This window comes from Pantherophis guttatus, chromosome 2 (assembly GCF_059756535.1).
Source record: "Pantherophis guttatus breed Tessera chromosome 2, ASM5975653v1, whole genome shotgun sequence".
Classification (NCBI taxonomy): Eukaryota; Metazoa; Chordata; class Lepidosauria; order Squamata; family Colubridae; genus Pantherophis; species Pantherophis guttatus.
Genome location: NC_142064.1, coordinates 264,279,081 through 264,298,275, shown reverse-complemented (window position 1 = coordinate 264,298,275; position 19,195 = coordinate 264,279,081). Strand labels below are relative to the sequence as shown.

Here is a 19,195-nt window from a genome sequence, read left to right as displayed (position 1 = left end):
TTTATTTTATAAAAAGAAAGCCAAAACAGAGAAGTCATGTGTTAAAAAAAGTATGATTCAATAATTGTAGAACCACCTTTAGCAGCAACAACTAGAAGTAATTCTTTTCTGTATGACTTTATCAATCTCTTGCAGCATTGTGGAGGAATTTTGGCCCATTCTTCTTTACAACATTGCTTCAGTTCATTGAGGTTTGTGGGTATTTTTTTATGCAGAACTCTCTTGAAGTCCCGCCAATCGGGTTGAGGTCTGGACTTTGACTGCCATGGCAACACCTTGATTCTTTTCTTTTCCAGCCATTCTGTTGTAGATTTGCTGATGTGTTTTGTGTCCATTCTCCTGTTGCATAATCCTATATCAGCCAAGCTTTAGCTATTGGACAGATGGCCTCACTTTTGACTCTAGAATACTTTGGTATATAGATGAGTTCATGGTCAACTCAAAGAGTGCAAAGTGTCCAGGTCCTGTGGCTGCAAAACAAGCCCCAATCATCACGCCTCCACCATCGTTCATGACGGTTTATATGAGAAGCTTGTGCTGATATGCTGTGTTTGGTTTTCATCAAACATGTCACTGCATTACGGCCAACCAACTCCCCTTTGGTCTGGTCTGTGCAAAGGACAGTGTTCCAAAAGTCATGTGATTTGTTCAGATGCAACTTTGCAAACCTCAGCCGTGCTGCTATGACTTTTTTAGAGAGAAGAGGGTTTCACCTCACAACCCTTCCAAACAAACCATACTTATTCAGTGTTTTTCTAATTGCACTTTCATGAATAGAGTCTGAGATATAGCTCTTTGTTTTTTAGTAATTTCTCTGGCCATTGCATGGTCTGGCCTTGGGGTGAATTTTCTTGAATGTCCAGTCCTGGGAAGATTGGCAATGTTCTTGAATGTTTCCCACTTATTTATTTATTTATTTATTATTTAAATTTTTATACCGCCCTTGTCCTGAGGGACTCAGGGCGGGGCACAGCCAGCAATAAAACACACATATACATAAAATTTAAAAACAATTTTATTTATTTATTTATTTATTATATTTCTATACAGCCTTTCTCCCGTAGGACTCAAGGGGGTGTACGGTCAAGAAAAATATAGACACACAAACATCATAAAATTGCTAATTAAAATTATTAGTTTGGTCAATTAAATAAAACCCAGAATTAGATAACATTTAAAAAATTCATTCACATATTCATATGTTTAGCCCTGCCTGTTGGAACATCAGGGTCTTGAGGGCACGGCGGAAAGCATGGAGATCAGGGATATTCCGTATCTCCGGGGGCAGTTCATTCCAAAAGGTTGGAGCCCTCACAGAGAAGGCCCTCCCCTGGGAGTCGCCAGTCGGCATAATTTGACTGACGGTACCCTGAGTAGTCCCTCCCTGTGAGAACGAACTGGTCGGTGGGAGGCTATTGGTGGCAAAAGATGGTCTCGTAGGTACCCAGGTCCTAAGCCATGGAGCGCTTTAAAGGTGATAACTAACACCTTGAATCGCACCCGGAAGACCACCGGGAGCCAGTGCAGCTCGCCTAGGAGAGGTGTTACATGGGCGTAACAACCTGCGCCCATAATCACCCGCGCGGCTATGTTCTGGACCAGTTGGAGCCTCCAGGTGCTTTTCAAGGGGAGCCCCATGTAGAGAGCATTACAGTAGTCCATACGGGAGGTAACTAGGGCATGAGTGACCGTATGCAAGGCGTCCTGATCCAGAAATGGACGCAATTGGCGGATCAGGTGAACCTGATAAAAGGCACCCCTGGCCATGGCCGTCAAATGATCTTCTAAAGATAGCTGTGAATCCAGGAGGACACCCAAGTTGCGGGCCCTCTCTGTGGGGAGCAAGATCTCATCTCCTATTGTCAGTGATGGTACCAGTTGACTATACCGGGACGCCGGAAGCCACAGCTACTCGGTCTTGGAGGGGTTGAGTCTGAGCTTGTTTCTCCCCATCCAGATCCACACGGCCTCCAGGCAACGGGACATCACAGCAAGGGCATCATTGGGGTGGTCTGGGGTGGAGATGTATAGCTGTGTGTTATCAGCATACTGATGAACACTCACCCCGAAACCACGGATGATCTCGCCTAGCGGTTTTACATAAATGTTGAACAGAAGGGGTGAGAGGACTGACCCTTGCAGCACCGCACAAATAAGGTGCCTTAATATATTTTAATATAATTTAAAATATATTAAATAATTTGGCCCCAATATTATTAAAAAAAACTAAGACAACCATTAAAATTAATGTTTAGGCCAGCCCAGCTTATTGGAACAATAACGTCTTGAGGGCACGGCGAAAGGCGCGTAGGTCAGGCATCATCCGTATCTCCGAAGGCAATTCATTCCAGAGGGCAGGTGCCCCCACAGAGAAGGCTCTCCCCCTGGGGGTCGCCAGTTGACATTGTTTGATCGACGGCACCCTGAGGAGTCCCTCTCTGTGAGAGCGTATTGTTCGGTGGAAGGCTATCGGTAGCAGAAGGCGATCTCGTAAGTACCCAGATCCTTATGAATAATCTTTTTAACAGATTAACAGTATTGGAAGGGACCTTATAGGTCATCTAATCCAACCCCCCCCCCACTCAAGCAGGAGACCCTAGACCATTTCTGACAAATGGATGTCCAATCCTTTCTTGAAAGTCTCAAGTGATGAAGCTGCCACAACTTCCGAAGGCAAGTTGTTCCATTGGTTGATTGTTTTCACTGTTAGAAAGTTCCTCCTTATTTCTAGGTTGAATCTCTCCTTGGATCTTTGGAAAATAGCTTGACCCCGTCCCCTCTGTAGCAGCCCGACAAATATTGGAAGACTGTTATCATATCTCTCCTGGTCCTTCTCTTCACTAGACTAGCCATGCCCAGTTCCTGTAACCATTCTTCGTATGTTTTAGTCTCCAGTCCCCTAAGCATCCTGGTTCCTCTCCTCTGCACTTTTTCTAGAGTCTCAACATCTTTTTTATAGTGTGGTGACCAAAACTGGATGCAGTACTGTAGGTGCAGTTTTACTAAGGCTTTATAGAGTGCTATTAGTACCTCACTTGATCTTGATTGTATCCTCTGTTAATGCAACTTAGGAGCAATTGATCAAGGGCAATGTCAGCCTTCCGGTCACCGGGGCTGCCAATCGCACAGAGACCTTGGCCGCACCCCATATCGAGAGCCGCCAGATGTGATGGACGTTCATGGGGGCCTGGCTTACATGCTGCGCTGGGAGCCGCCAGCTGGAAGGCATGACTATACCCACACGCCACGCCAGGAGCCGCCAACTCAGCAGCACAAGGCCTCCATGGCTTGAAAAGTATCTGCTGGTGTTGAGGCGGTGCCCTGCTTTATCCTGGGCCGCGCAAAGCCTGCCAGGGCTTGATGGGAGGTGAGGCCTGCGTGTGGTGCCCACAGCATGTATGCCCTGCGCGCTGGGCTGTGTCATCATTCGACGCCACGTAACGGGTAGGGGGTTATCGGGCGGGTCCCAGGGATAATGGAGCTGTGGGGGTGGAGCTGACGTATATAAACGGTGGAGGGATTAACCACGTTAGCACTGACTTTGCCTATTGCCTGTTTGTCACTTTGCGCTGCTTGTTATAGCCTAATGGTGAGAACAGTTAACCAGCAGAACGGCTTTCCTTCAGACATTGTGGTGCTCCATCACTGGAAACCTTTCAGAAGAGACGGAATAGCCACTTCTCCGAAATGGTATAAGGTCTCCTGCTTGAGCAGGGCTTGCATTAGAAGACCTCCAAGGTCCCTTCCAATTCTGTTATTCTCTTCTGTTCTGTTGCGATGATATTTATGATACCCTGATAAGTAAAACCATAGAAATGAAAGAGGATGTACTGTATTTTTCGGAGTATAAGACGCACCAGAGTATAAGACGCACCTAACTTTTTGGGTTTTTTTTTTCCAGTTTTTATTTTTTAGATAAACACACATACAAACATACAATGTATTTTCTTTGAACAGGGTATTTGGCTGGTTCACAAATTTAAACAGTGTTTTTTTTGCCATATTTATTCCACATCTATTTTTTTTAAAAAAAACAATTATTACCCTTCATCCTCATATCTAATCTTAATCAAATTCAATTTTTCTCTTCTCTTCTATATTATACCCCTTCCCATTGTCATCTATTTTTATATCCATCCTCCCATTGGTTAATTATGTATTACAATTGTTTAATACAAATTCAACATTTTAATATAAATCAATTAGTTATATAACTATCTTTTTTTGTATATCAATATGAACATGAATATTCCAATTATTTCCATGCAATCCAATTTCTTAAAAATCAATTAATTATATTTACCAATAAACCAAATATGTTACTCATTTTCACATCTTAAACTCTCCCAATAACCCTCATAGTTTTGCCCATATAATCCTCCAAACCACAACTTAATCATTTCTACTTTCATCACAATATATAATTAAAAATATTTCAATCATTACAATTTCCCTAATTAAATTTAAAAATGTTCTAGCTGTTATCCAAGCTATAATTTAATCCTTTTTACTTTCACCACCATATACCATTAAACGTATTTCAATTGTTACAGTTTATACTTAATCATATTTCTAAAAAAAATAAAAACTTATCATTGTCTAGATTTCAAAAATACAAAGACAAATATTCCAATTATTATTCATTTCATTTTTACAATCATGATTTCCCATTTATTTCTTACTACTATTAATATTTCAATTCTAAATATGTATAACATTTTTCTCTTTCATTTCTTTTTCTTTTTCTCCCTTCCCATTTTTATTTTTGCTTTTTGCTTTCTCCTTTTTTTCTTTTGTGTTTAAAATCTTGAACTCTACTCTTTTGCCCTAAATTTCCCATTGTTTGGACCTACCTTTTTTGGTGAGGAAAAAGAAATCTCCCTCTGCCTCTGCCTAATTTTGCCTCCTTACAGCAAACAGCCTGCTTTACTTTAAGTTTTGTTTTCAGCATAGCTTGATTAGCACAAGGAAAAAAAATCTGCTGCAGCAATTTACCTCTTTGCAGCAAGCAGCAGAGCCCTGTGCAAAACAGCTGAGAGCAAATTATCGGAGAGTCGGGAGGCCGATCTAATCAACTTGTGCTAATTAGTCTATGCTGAAGCTGAAAGGAGCTGTTTTTTCTTGCTGTTTGCTTGCAAGGAGGTAACTGCTGCGAGGCACAGGCCAAAGGGTGGGGGCCAGTGGGTGGGCAGGGCTACATTCGGTGTATAAGACGCACCTGAATTTTCACCCCCTTTTAGGGGGGAAAAAGGTGTGTCTTATACTCTGAAAAATACGGTACTTCTTTTTCTCTTGACTGTATGTGAAAACAACCATTTGCATTGCTAAGAATTTGTGATTGACCCAGTCAACAAGGGAATTTCATCATTGAATGGATATTCAAACTTGGATCTGGGTAGTCTTCCATGTGTCATGATTAATGTAAGAGCTTCTTTGAGTATTGTGGCATGTTTGCTCTTTCATTGTAATGTAAAAGTTTTTCTTCTTTTCTCATCTTCTGCAGCCATTTCGTGCACAATTAAAGATACATTTTTATTTGAATCTTATAGACAAAGAAGATGGCAATGAGCACTCTGGACAACTGAGGATAACAAGCAACATTGAACACCAAAGCAAGTCCGTCCAAAAATCAATATATCTTCCATTTCCTTCAGAGAGCCACACAATTCTTAATCTTCCTCAGCAACGAGAGAAAATCAAGAAGAGATTTCTAGCTGGGAAAAGCAGAGTGTGAAATTCAATCATGCATTACATGAAAGTCAAGGCAGATTATTTTTCCATTGGGCAAAAGAGGGAAATATCTGGAAGTTACTGGGGAGGAAAAGGTCAATTGGAAAACCACGTAGAGCAAGCCCACTCTGGGAGGAAGAAAATGGCTTGAATAAAAACACTGCTAAACAAGGAATCATCCATATTTTTGACTTCCAAAGGAATATGAGTTGTGGAAAAGCTCCATAGATGTGCATGTTGTGGGAAAGATACAACTTGCAAATAACAGCTGATTATGCCTGATTTTCTCCCGACTGGAGAAAAACCATACAATACTCTAAATGTGGCAAAACCTCTGATCAGAACACCTCCATTGCGGTTCTTGTAAGGACCCACACAGGAGAGAAGCCCTACAAGTGCTCCCAATGCAGTAAATGCTTTAGGAAGCATGGCAACATGACTCATGCCAAGGAGAAACCGTTTGAATGTCCTGATTGTGAGAAATGTTTCTGTGATAATTCCAACCTGGTGATACACCTGAGAATTCACACAGGAGATAAACCTTTTAAGTGTCCTGATTGTGGAAAAAGCTTCAGTCGGCATTCCAGCCTGGTGACACACCAAAGGACTCACACAGGCGAGAAACCCTTTGAGTGTCCTGATTGTGGGAAAAGTTTCAGTCAGAATTCCAACCTGGTGAGACACCAAAGGACTCACACAGGCGAGAAACCCTTTGAGTGTCCTGATTGTGGGAAAAGTTTCAGTAACAATTCCACTCTGGTGAAACACCAGAGGACTCACACAGGAGAGAAACCCTTTGAATGTCCTGACTGTGGGAAAAGTTTCTATCAGAATTCCAGCCTGATTCAACATCAGAGGATTCATACAGGAGAGAAACCGTATGAGTGTCCTGTTTGTGGGAAAAGTTTCAGTCAGAATTCCAGCCTTGTGACACACCAGAGGATTCACACAGGAGAGAAACCCTTTGAATGTCCCGACTGTGGTAAAAGTTTGAGTTCCAAACTCAGCCTTCTGACACACCAGAGAATTCACACAGGAGAGAAGCTCTTTGAATGTCCTGACTGTGGGAAAAGTTTCCGTCAGAATTCCAACCTGGTTCAACACCAGAGGACTCACACAGGAGAGAAACCCTTTAAATGTCCTGATTGTGGGAAAAGTTTCAGTCAGAATTCCACACTGGTTCAACACCAGAGGACTCACACAGGAGAGAAACCCTTTAAATGTCCTGACTGTGGGAAATGTTTCCGTCGGAATTCCAACCTCATCGGCCATCAGAGGATTCACATAGCAGATAAACCGTTTGAATGTCCTGATTGTGGAAAATGTTTCCGTCAGAATTCCTATCTCATCAGCCACCAGAGGATTCATACAGGAGAGAAACAGTTTGAATGTTCTGATTGTGGTAAAAGTTTCAGTACGATTTCCACCCTGGTGAAACACCAGAGGATTCACACAGGAGAGAAACACTTTGAATGTCTTGACTGTGGGAAAAGTTTCAGTCATAATTCCAGCCTGGTTCAACACCAGAGGACTCACACAGGAGAGAAACCGTTTGAATGTCCTGACTGTGGGAAAAGTTTCAGTCATAATTCCAACCTGGTTCAACACCAGAGGATTCATACAGGGGAGAAACTGTTTGAATGTTTTTATTGTGGTAAAAGTTTCAGTACAAATTCCACCCTGGTGAAACACCAGAGGACTCACACAGGAGAGAGACCCTTTGAATGTCTTGACTGTGGGAAAAGTTTCAGTCATAATTCCTGCCTGGTTCAACACCAGAGGATTCATACAGGAGAGAAACCGTTTGAATGTTCTGATTGTGGTAAAAGTTTCAGTCAGAATTCCAACCTGGTTCAACACCAGAGGACTCACACAGGAGAGAAACCGTTTGAATGTCCTGACTGTGGGAAAAGTTTCCGTCAGAATTCCAACCTGGTTCAACACCAGAGGATTCATACAGGAGAGAAACCGTTTGAATGTTTTTATTGTGGTAAAAGTTTCAGTACGAATTCCACCCTGGTGAAACACCAGAGGACTCACACAAGAGAGAAACCCTTTGAATGTCTTGACTGTGGGAAAACTTTCAGTCATAATTCCTGCCTGGTTCAACACCAGAGGATTCACACAGGAGTGAAACCCTTTGAATGTCCTGACTGTGGGAAAAGTTTCAGTCAGAATTCCACCCTGGTTCAACACCAGAGGACTCACACAGGAGAGAAACCGTTTGAATGTCCTGACTGTGAGAAAAGTTTCCGTCAGAATTTCAGCCTAGTTCAACACCAGAGGACTCACACAGGAGGAAAACTATATGAGTGTCCAGACTGTGGGAATGATCTCAGTACTAAGGTTAACCTTATAAATCAAGTACTTATAAACAAAGGGGAGAAATCATTTTAATGCCCCGAGTGTGGACGGTGCTTCAGGAAACTTTCCACCCTTATTGCACACAGAAAAATCTCCTAAGGCCCCAAGCGATTAGTGTAGAGAAGGGTTGAATTTCATTTCTAGTGTCCCAGTGTAACTCCAGCTGAGAAATTGACTATTTAATTTGATTAAATTAAATAGAATTTGCCTGATTTTTTGTAGGCAAATATGTAATGGTATTAGATGGTGCAGAGGAAAGAAAAAGTTGGAACATATTACTTTGATAATGGCTATCTTACCTTCAGCATAAGAAGTTGCTGGATATTTATTTTTGTAGAAATTTGGCAATTATGTAAAAATCTTTTTGGGAATGTTCTTTGCATTTTTATGATGATAGATGATAGAAATGCTACATGCCAGGAATCCCAGCCTTTTTTTCCCTTGGTGCCCCCAAGATTTTCAGCCTTAGAATTCTCCAGCCAGCATCTCTTGGGGATTGGAGCCCTGAGATATAGATTGTGGCTCCTCATATAAGGAGAAAGCAAGAGGAGAAGAGACACAGAGGAGATTCAAAGTTTATCTTTTCCTAACAGTTCCAGGAATTTAGTGCACCAAGTACGTCTGTTCAGATTGTGTCAAGAATGAGGCACCCAAGTGGAAGAAACCATAATGAATAGCAAATATATTGGGGGAGTTTATAGAGTAGTGAGAAAAGCAATGTAAAATTTCAGATGTAAAGGCTGTTCTGCCCTTCAGGTAACCTTCATGGTTCAAAAGCCAAAAGAAGCAATTCGATTGAAACATGTCAGTTGCTACATATTCCTTTTCTCCCCAGATTTTATTCCATTTGTGGTACATGCTTTAAAACTGGTTCTCCTTCATAGTAGGGGTGACTTGTTGTGATTTTATGGACACCTTTTGTTGGAAACAATATGGAACTCTTATGCCATTGCTGTCTTCTGTGATTTTTTTTTACCTAGCAAACAAACACAGGGTTTCCTAGTGGTGCACCATCCATTTATTATCGTGGAAGAACTGGACTTAACCTAGGATTTTTTTAAATAATAGCTGTTGTGCACCCTTTGGGATGTTCAGTTTTATAGACAGTCCTCGCTTACCGCTTACTACTCAGCCTTCAAAATTACACTGGTGCTTAAAAAGTAGTTCCTCAAAGTTGTGCCCATCACAGTTATTTGGGGGTGGGACTGGCTGGCAATTACGATACTTGCGGTGTCCCACAGTCATGGAATTGCCATTTGGAACCTTCACAATTGGCTTCCAATAAACAAAATTGACAGGAAGTTGCAAGTCCCACTCATGGTACATTGCACTGAGCAGAACACGGTGATTCGCTTGACTGTTTTTCACACGACCATTGCAGCATCCCCATGGTCACATGTTCAAAATTCAGATGCTTGGCAAAACACCCATAATTATGATGGTTGCAGTGTCCCGGACTCTTTTTGCACCTTCTGACCAACAAAGTCAACAGGGAAGCCAGATTCTCTTAACAACCGTGTGACTAAATTAACAACTGCATTGATTCACTTAGCAACTGTGGCAAGAAAAGTTGTAAGGGGAGAGCCTTCTCTGTGGCGGCACCTGCCCTCTGGAATGAACTGCCCCTGGAGATTCGCATGATCCCCGACCTACGTACCTTTCGCCGTGCCCTTAAAACTCTTTTGTTCCAACAGGCTGAGCTGGCTTAGAAAATGAATTTTAATTGGGTGTTTATAGTTTTTAATATAAAGGCCAATTTTTTAATATATTTTAAATTGTTTTTAAATTTTTGTGGGTATATGTTGTTTTAATATGGCTGTATACCGCCCTGAGTCCTTCGGGAGAAGGGCGTTATAAAAATGTAATAAATAAATAAATAATAAAATGGGGCAAAACTCACTTAACAGATGTCTCACTTAGCAACAGTGAAATTTTGGGCTCAATTGCAGTTGTAAGTCAAGGACTATCTGTATTTTTTTTTTTTAATTTGATTTATATGCCGCCCTTCTCCGGAGACTCAGGGCGGCTTACAATGCATTAAGCAATAGCCTTCATACTTTTGTATATTTATACAAAGTCAGCTTACATAAAGTATCAGAGTTGGAAGCGACCTTAGAGGTCTTCTAGTCCAACCCACCAATCAAGACAGGAGACCCTATTCCATTTCAGACAAGAGACTGTGCAGTCTCTTCTTAAAAGCCTCCAACCGGAACCCTGTCCTTTAATGCCGCTGAAGCTCTTGGGATCATTTCATCAATTAACATCCTCCCCTTGCTTTAAAGTTAGATCAAAAAGTGTGAGTGTATTGTATGGAGTAATCACGACAGACAAACCCCTCCACCCAAAGAATGAAATATTTTAGGGAATATTAAAAAGAGGCAGAATATTATATTTCCCCAAAGGAGAAATGGAGAAAAAAAAATACTAGCAAAGGCAGAAAGCAGTCACAACAGTTTCCGATAGATGCCTGAAGTTTTTAGAGATGGATATTTTGTGTCCATTAAGAAATCTAGGCCAGCCTATTCACAAACAAAACACCTAGAATGCCAATTGATGGGATTAATCATGAATTAAAATTTGCATTTCCCCATCCAAAACCTAAGGACAGGACATAACTTTTTACTACAGGGGTCCTCAAAGTACAGCCTGTGGGATGCATATGGCCTGCTGAAGCAATGTATTCGGCCCGCGCAATGGTGGGATTCAGCCCTGCCCCTCGCCCCACCCCTACCAGCCATTTCTTGCATGGCTGGCTGTGCCACCCGCATCGCCCCTCCTCTAGCCATCGCCCTTATCTTCCAATGCACGGTATGCTCACCGCAAAGGTAAGGTTGAAGGGGGAGGGTGGGCAGGGGAGGGCGTGTTTCACAATGAGGGAGACAGGGTCTCCTCCTCCTGGAGCCCATTATGATGTGGAGCCACAATGTGACTCTGCCCCACTCTCCCCTAACAACACCAGCGTTGGTGTCAGCTTGTTTTCGCCTCCCAGGTGTTAGTCACTTTTCCTGCAGATACTGCAGGCCGCCTGTCTTGTGATGCCCTGCCTCCTCACCAGCCCGGTGGTCTTTGGGTCTCTGCCGACCAGCTGATCATCAGCGTGTGGCTCATCAGCCTCTGGATGTCAGATTCCCACCATCTAGCACCAGGGATTTCTTCTCCCCCCTGCCCCCGGACAGAGAGAGAGACAGACAGAGAGGGAGGAAGGGAAGGAAGGATGATAGGAAGGCAGACAGATTCAGGGGTTGTGGTAAAAACTGTAGTTCAGTAATAAGGATGTGATGGCCCTCCAGTGGCTACTGCACTACACTCCCATCATTCCTGACTATTAGTTGTGCTGTTTAAAAATCCAGTGCCACCAGGGAGAAGTCAAGTTGTGAGTGATTGAAATTCCTCACATTGAAGCTAAGTGGTGATAGGTCATAACAGAGGTATGTATTCTCCCTGACACATTTTCTTGTTATGTGCCCTATGATTTAAATTTCAGATAAATGTATTTTTCTGCTGCCTTGTTTTTATAAATATAATCACAGACAGTGTGTCGATCAGTTAAAATTCTTTTGTGCACAATCCCATATCCAAAATTACCAATTTAATTTCTCTTATTTAACAGTTTTATATATCCCTTTATATTATTATACTCTTTTATTATTTAACATAAGAAAACATTTCATATATTTTATCATTACATTTATTTCATATTTCATATTTCATCTCCATGCTTTATTATCTAGCTATTGGTAAAACAAATCCCAAATCAAATAATATTGTTTATCTTCCTGTTCTCTAATTTCAAATGTCAGTTTACTCATTTCAGCACAATCTATAATTTTCTTAATAACTTCATCATCAGTAGGTATCTTCTCGCCTTTCCAATTTTTATCAAAAACAATTCTAGCCGCTGTTAAAACATTCTCAATTAAATATCTCAGTTCTTTGTTATACATTTCTGGTAGAATCCCTAATAAAAATATCTCTGGTTTAAAATCAATGTATTTTTTTTGTCATTTTTTCCAACCATGTGTGGATTTTAGTCCAATATCTTTCAGCTTCTGCACATGTCATCCACATATGGTAATATGATCCTGGAGTCTGATGACATTTCCAACATTTCTCTGATTTGTTCTTGAACATTCTGGCTATTCTCGTCTGGGGTAAGTGCCACCTGTAAAACATCTTATACAAATTCTCCTTATATGCTGTAGACATTGTCATTTTATAATTTTGCAACCACATTTTTTGCCATTTCTCTAAATCAATCCCATGACCAAAATTTTTCCCCCATGCTATCATTGTTTCTTTAACTTGTTCCTCTTCCTCTAATAAATAACCATACAATTTTTTAATTTCATAATCATCGGACTCTATTAGAATCTTATCTAAATGAGTCAAGACATTATAAAAACCTTGTTTGGAATCTTCTTCCTATCTAGAACGTATTTGCAAATAAAAAAACCAATCCATCGTAAAACCTTCGTCTTCCAATTCTTGCTTCAATTTAAGTTCACCCTTTTCATCCATTAATTCACTATATTTAACAGTTTGTTCTCTTCTAAATATTACTGAATATGAAAAAGCTTCAATCGTTGATATCCAGACTGGAATTTTCAAATAGTGTTGTTTTTTAATCTTCTCCCAATTTAATAACAAAGCCTCACGTATATGGTGTCTTCTAAAATACCCCTGTATTTTTGTTCCCTTATACTAAACTGACAGTGGACAACCTTGTCTAGTACCTTTTTTTATCTCAATAGTGTCTGTCAATTCTCCATTTATCATTACTTTTGCCATTTGTTTATAATATATAGCTTCTATTGATTGAATAAATTTTCTGCCAAAGCCCATTTGTTCCATTTGAAGCAACATAAAACGCCAGTTTACATTATCAAAAGCTTTCTGTGCATCTAAAAAATCAAAGCCATTTGTTTTTCCGGATGAGCTTCATAGTATTCCAAAGTGTCCAGAATTATTCTCATATTGTCTCTAATTTGTCTTTTTGGCAGAAACCCATTTTGATCTGAGTGTATAAAGTTATTGTCTTTCTGCCAATATTGAAGCAAAAAATTTATAATCTGAATTTAGCAGGGATATAGGTCTGTACTTTTTGATTTGTTGTGGGTCTGTATCCTCCTTCAGAATCAATGTAATATATGCCTCAGACCATGACTTGGGTATTTCCTTCTTTGTCATCACTTCATAACTTCTAGTAATAGGAGACTCAAAGATTCCTGCAATGTCCTATAATATTCCGCTGGCAAACCATCTGGCCCTGGTGCCTTTCTATTCTTTTGTTTCTTAATTGCTTCAATTAATTCCATCATCGTTATATTTCCCTCAATATCTTTAAGAATCCTGGGTAAATTTACATTTTGAAGATATCGTATCACATTTTCCTCCGCTATCTTCTTTCTCATACAGTTGTCTATAGTAATCCTGTATAATTTTGTTCTTCTCTTTATTTCCAAATTTATTTTGTCCTTGGTCATCGATTAATTGTATTATTTTTCTTGATTCTCTCTCTCTTTTTTCAATTTATATGCTAATCATCTTCCTGGTTTATTAGCATTCTCAAAATAATTCTGTTTAGAGCTTCTAATTTTTTGAGCTAATTCTTCTTTCTCCAGTAAGTCCATTTTATGTTTTATTGTATCCATTTTCACTTTAACATCCTTTTTATATGGACATTTCCGAAGCTCTTTTTCAGATCTCTTATAATCCTCTTCCAATATTTTATATGTTTGTCTTTTCTTTGCATTTCTCTTCCTTGTATAATCCATTATCAAACCTCTAGCATAGGCCTTCATCATATCCCAAAGATTTTGCGTCAAAGTATCTTCTTTCCTATTCTCCTTGAAAAAGAAAGCCAATTCTCTCTCCATTTTCTGTACAAAATCCTTTTCTTTTAATATAGTATTATTTAAAGTCCATCTAAATCTTCTCCTTTGTCCTTTCCATTTCACTGTCACTGGATTATGATCTGCCCAGGTAATTGCTTCTATCTCAATTTGTTCTATGTTTCAAGTCAATTCCATTGTTGTCCATATCATATCTAATCTAGACCAAGATGAATGTCTGTCTGAATAAAAAATATATTGTCTATTTTTTCCATTTCTATCTCTCCAAGCATCTTTTAAGTTTATTTCCTCAAATCATCTTGAAAAAGGAGTTTGGTAATAGCTTTCTACTATGTCTTATTGTTTTATGTGTTTTATAATCCAAATCTCCATCTACTATACCATTAAAATCTCCCATCATACAAATATTATTATATTCCAATTCTGTTATTTTCATGTACAATTTTCTATAAAAGTCACTTTTGATTATTATTTGGAGCATATATTGCTACTAAAAGAATTTTCATATTATTGTCCATTATCTCCACCATCAAGATTCTCCCTTCTTTATCTGCATATATTTGCTCAGCTGTTATTGCATTTCTAATGTATAAAACCATTCCTCTTTTTTTACATTGTGGCAATGATGTGAAGATTTTCCCTAATTTAGGATATACCAATATCCGTTTTTAATATGTACTTCTTGCAGGCAAATTATATCAAATTTTAATTTTTCTAATTTGTGAAATATCTTTCTTCTTCTTATTATTATTATTAATTTAATTTGTATGCCGCCCCTCTCCGAAGACTCAGGGCAGCTCACAATGCATTTAAAATCATTATAAAAAACATTTAAGAATTAAAAACATTAAAAACAGAGTTGGAAGGGACCTTGGAGGTCTTCTAGTCCAACTCCCTGCATAGGCAGGAAACCCTAAATCACTTCAGACAAATGGTTATCCAACATCTTAAAAACTTAACAGTGTTGGAGCATTGGCAACTTCTGGAAAGTTCTTCCACTGATAAATTGTTCTAACTGTCAGGAAATTTTTCCTTGGTTCTAAGTTGCTTCTCTCCTTGATTAGTTTCCACCCATTGCTTCTTGTCGTACCCTTGTCACTTTGGAGAATAGTTTGACTCCCTTTTCTTTGTGACAGCCCCTGAGATTTAATTTAATTTAATTTAATTAATTCAATTTATATGCCGCCCCTCTCCAAAGACTCAGGGCGACAAGCAATACATTTTAAAAAATCATTATAGAGAACATTTAAATATTAAAAACATTAAAAACTCATTCACGCCATTCATAGCTGGATCTCACCAGATCACAAGAGCGAGATCCACGGCCACAGACCTGCCGGGAAAGCCAGGTCTTCACTGCTTTTCGGAAGGCCAATAGGGTGGGGATGGTCCGGACCTCAGGAGGTAACTGGTTCCAGAGAGCTGGGGCCGCCACAGAGAAGGCCCTCCCCAGTGGGCCCGCCAGCCGGCATTGTTTAGCTGACGGGACCCGGAGGAGACCAACTCTGTGGTGAGATATTGGAAAACTGCTATCATGTCTCCCCTGTCCTTCTTTTCATTAAATGAGACATACCCAGTTCCTGCAACCATTCTTCATATGTTTTAGCCTCCAGTCCCCTAATCATCTTTTTTGCTCTTCTCTGCACTCTAGTCTCAACATTTTTTTTACATCGTGGCAACCAAAATTGAATGCAGTATTCCAAGTGTGGCCTTACCAAGGCATTATAAAGTAGTATTAGCACTTCACTTGATCTTGATTCTATCCCTCTGTTTATGCAGCCTAGAACTGTGTTGGCTTTTTTGGCAGCTGATGCACACTGCTGGCTCATATTTAAATGGTTGTCCACTAGGAGTCCAAGATCCCTCTCACAGTTACTACTGTTGAGCAAGGTACCACATATATTGTACCTGTGCATTTTGTTTTTCTTGCCTAAATATAGAACCTTGCTTTTTTCACCATTGAATTTCATTTTGTTAGATAGCACCCAATGTTCAAGTCTGTCAAGATCCTTCTGTATCTTAAGCCTATCTTCTGGAGTGTTGGCTATTCCTGCCAGCTTGGTGTCAGCTGCAAATTTGATGAGTTCCCCACCTATCCCCTCATCATTGAAGATGTTGAAGAGTACTGGGCCTAAAACAGAGCCTTGGGGTACTCCACTGCATACTTCCCTCCATGTAGATGCAGTTCCATTGAGACTACACGTTGAATGCGGTTGGTCAGCCAGTTATGAATCCATCTGGTGCTGATGCTGTCTAACCCACATTTTTCTACTTTATCTAGTAGTAGGTTATGGTCTACTTTATCAAATGCCTTACTGAAATCCAAGTAAATTATATCGACAGTATTCCTCTGGTCCACTAATTTTGTCACTTTGTCAAAGAATGCAGTAAGATTAGTCTGGCATGATCTGTTTTTGACAAACCCATGTTGGCTTTTGGTTAATACTTTGTTTGCTTCTAGGTTTCACTGATTCATTGCTTGATTATCTTTTCCAGAATTTTCCCTGGTATTGAGGTCAGGCTGATAGTTTCCTGGATCTATTTTTTTTTCTCCTTTTTTGAAGATGGGAACTACATCAGCTCTTTTCCAGTCCTCTGGCTGGAAAATCCTGTGCTCCAGGATCTTTGAAAGATATACTTCAGTGGTTCTGAGATCTCGTCTGCCAGTTCCTTCAGAACCTTGGGTTGTAATCCATCCGGTCCTGGTGATTTGAACTCGTTTAGGGTAGGCAGGTATTCACTTACCATTTTTTCCCCTACTTTAACTTGTGTTCCTAATCTGCTTTTGATAGATTGGACTGTTTTTTCCTTTTGTGTAAAGACAGATGCAAAAAACGAGTTAAGTAGTACTGCTTTCTCCCTGTTGCCTGTCACCTTCTTACCACTTTCTCCCAACAATGGACCAATTGTTTCCTTGTCATTTTTCTTTTCTTTTCTTTTTTTTTGTAAACAAGTTTTATTAAAATTTTCCTTTTACATATATATTTTATGCACAGAGTATTGACCAGGTGACATCTTTTACAATTCATAACGTAATTATATATATTTTACAATCTGTTCCAATCTACTTTTTTAGTTTCTCCAAATACAATTTGCATATTTCTGCCACTTTTTAATTTTATCTTAATCTCTTCTTAATACATAGTATATAAACAATATTGACATCCGCCCTTCACATCCTAATTTCTTTTTTTTTCTTTTTTTTTTTGAAATTTTGTTTATTTAAAGATACAAATAAAACAAAACAAGTAAAAAGACATACAAAACATACACAAAGAAAAAGAAATCAGGTATAATCTTATCAAAGTTATCGCAACTGTAGTCTGTTATGTAATTCTCATTTGTATGTTTGACTCCTCTCTCATTGGGTCCTTTATGTTGTGTTTAAACTTTTTTAAGTCCCTATTGGCCTATGGTAAATAGTTTGTGTTTCTATATCTATCTTGGGTTCCACTGGCCACTTCCTAGTCCTGTTTTTTCCTTTTCCTATCTTCCAACCAAGTGTACCACTTATCCCATACTAAATAGTAATCGTGTTCTTCCTTATTTTGAAGTTCCTTTGTGAGTCTGTCCATTTCTGCACATTCCATGATCTTATTAATTACTTTCTCCTTGCTTGGTATGTCATTACTCTTCCAATTTTGTGCAAAAGTTATATGTGCTGCCGTTGTTATGTGAATTATTAGGTATTTTATTTCCTTTTCATATTGTCCAGATATAATGCCTAGTAGGAAGGTTTCTGTTTCTATTCTGTGTGATTTGTTCTATTTGTGTTTTGATCATTCGCCAGTATTGTTTTGCCTTTGGGCAGGTCCACCATGTATGATAGTAAGTTCCTTTGTTTAGCTTACATTTCCAGCATGTTGAAGATGTGTTAGGGAACATTCTTGCCAACCTGGCCGGAGGGAGATGCCATCTATAAAACATTTTAAGCAAGTTTTCCTTATAGGGTACAGACATTGTCAATTTGTAGTTTATTGTCCATAATTTTTCCCACTTATCTAATTTGATGTTATGGCCAAAATTCTTTGTCCAGGTTAACATGTTGTCCTTGACTACCTCCTCTTCTAATTTATATACTCTCAAATAATAGTAGACTTTTTTTATCAATTTATCCTGTGGTCCTTGTAAGATTTTGTCTAGTTCGTTTTGGCCTTTTTGGAATTCAAATTGGGTCAAATCCTTCTGATATCTTGATTTTATTTGTAGGTAGGGCCACCAGTCAATGTCTGTACCCATCTCCTGCAGTTCTTGTCTTGTTCTTAGCTCTCCTTGGTTGTTTAGTAGGTCCTTGTAGGTTTTCATTTTGGTGCTGTCCATGGCATTTGGGTAAATCTGGGCCTCCATGGTTGATAACCATTCCAGAATTTTATAATAATATGCTTTTTTAATACCCTGCCATGCGTGGTATAATGACTGCCTGACCATATGTCTCTGAAAGTATCCGTGTTGTTTATCAGTGCCCTCCCACAAGAATGCATGCCATCCTTGCTGTAAATCAAATCCTTCTAAGGTTAGCAATCTTTTGTTTTTTAGCTCCATCCATTCCTTGATCCAAATCAGTATAGATGCTTTATAATATGTTTCCAAGTCCGGTAGCGCAAGTCCTCCTCTTTCTTTTGACTCTTGTAAGTATTTGATTTTTATTCTTGCTTTCTTGCTTTCTTGCCAAATATAATCCGCTATTAATTTATTAAGATCTTTAAAGAAATTCTTTCCCGGTTTTATTGGGATCACTTGGAATAGGTATAACATTCTGGGAAGGACATTCATTTTAATTGAAGCAATTTTCCACAACAGAGATAATTGTAGTTTTTTCCAGGTTTCTAGGTCTTTTTTGATTTGTCCTATAAGTTTATCATCATTATCTTCTCTAATTGATGTACTTTTATTGATGTACTTTTATCCCGATATAGCCAGTTGACGCCATCACTGACTATTGGGGGCGAATCATTGGCCCCCACGGAGAGGGCTCGCAACTTGGGCATCCTCCTGGATTCACGGCTGTCTTTAGAAGAGCACTTGACGGCCGTGACCGAGAGGATTTTTTATCAGGTCCGCCTGATTCGTCAGTTGTGTCCCTTTCTGGATCAGGACTCGTTACGCACGGTCACTCATGCCCTCGTCACCTCCCGCCTGGACTATTGTAATGCTCTCTACATGGGGCTCCCCTTGAGGAGCACCCGGAGGCTCCAACTGGCGCAGAGTGCGGCCGCGCGGGTGGTAATGGGAGCGACATGGCGCTTCCA

The 19,195-nt window shown here is 39.5% G+C and overlaps 2 protein-coding genes across 2 annotated transcripts in view; both read left to right on the top strand.

Moving 5' to 3' along the window:
- The window catches only part of LOC117659018 (uncharacterized), a 37,023-nt gene extending 24,941 nt beyond the window's left edge, over positions 1 to 12,082 (top strand). The window contains exon 3 of the mRNA XM_060685369.2: positions 6,252 to 12,082. Within this exon, the coding sequence (XP_060541352.2) occupies positions 6,252 to 8,127 (1,876 nt within the window). The 3' untranslated portion in view covers positions 8,128 to 12,082. The remainder of the gene's footprint in view (positions 1 to 6,251) is intronic.
- The window catches only part of LOC132710032 (uncharacterized), a 120,163-nt gene that overhangs the window by 71,931 nt on the left and 29,037 nt on the right, over positions 1 to 19,195 (top strand). The window lies entirely within an intron of this gene.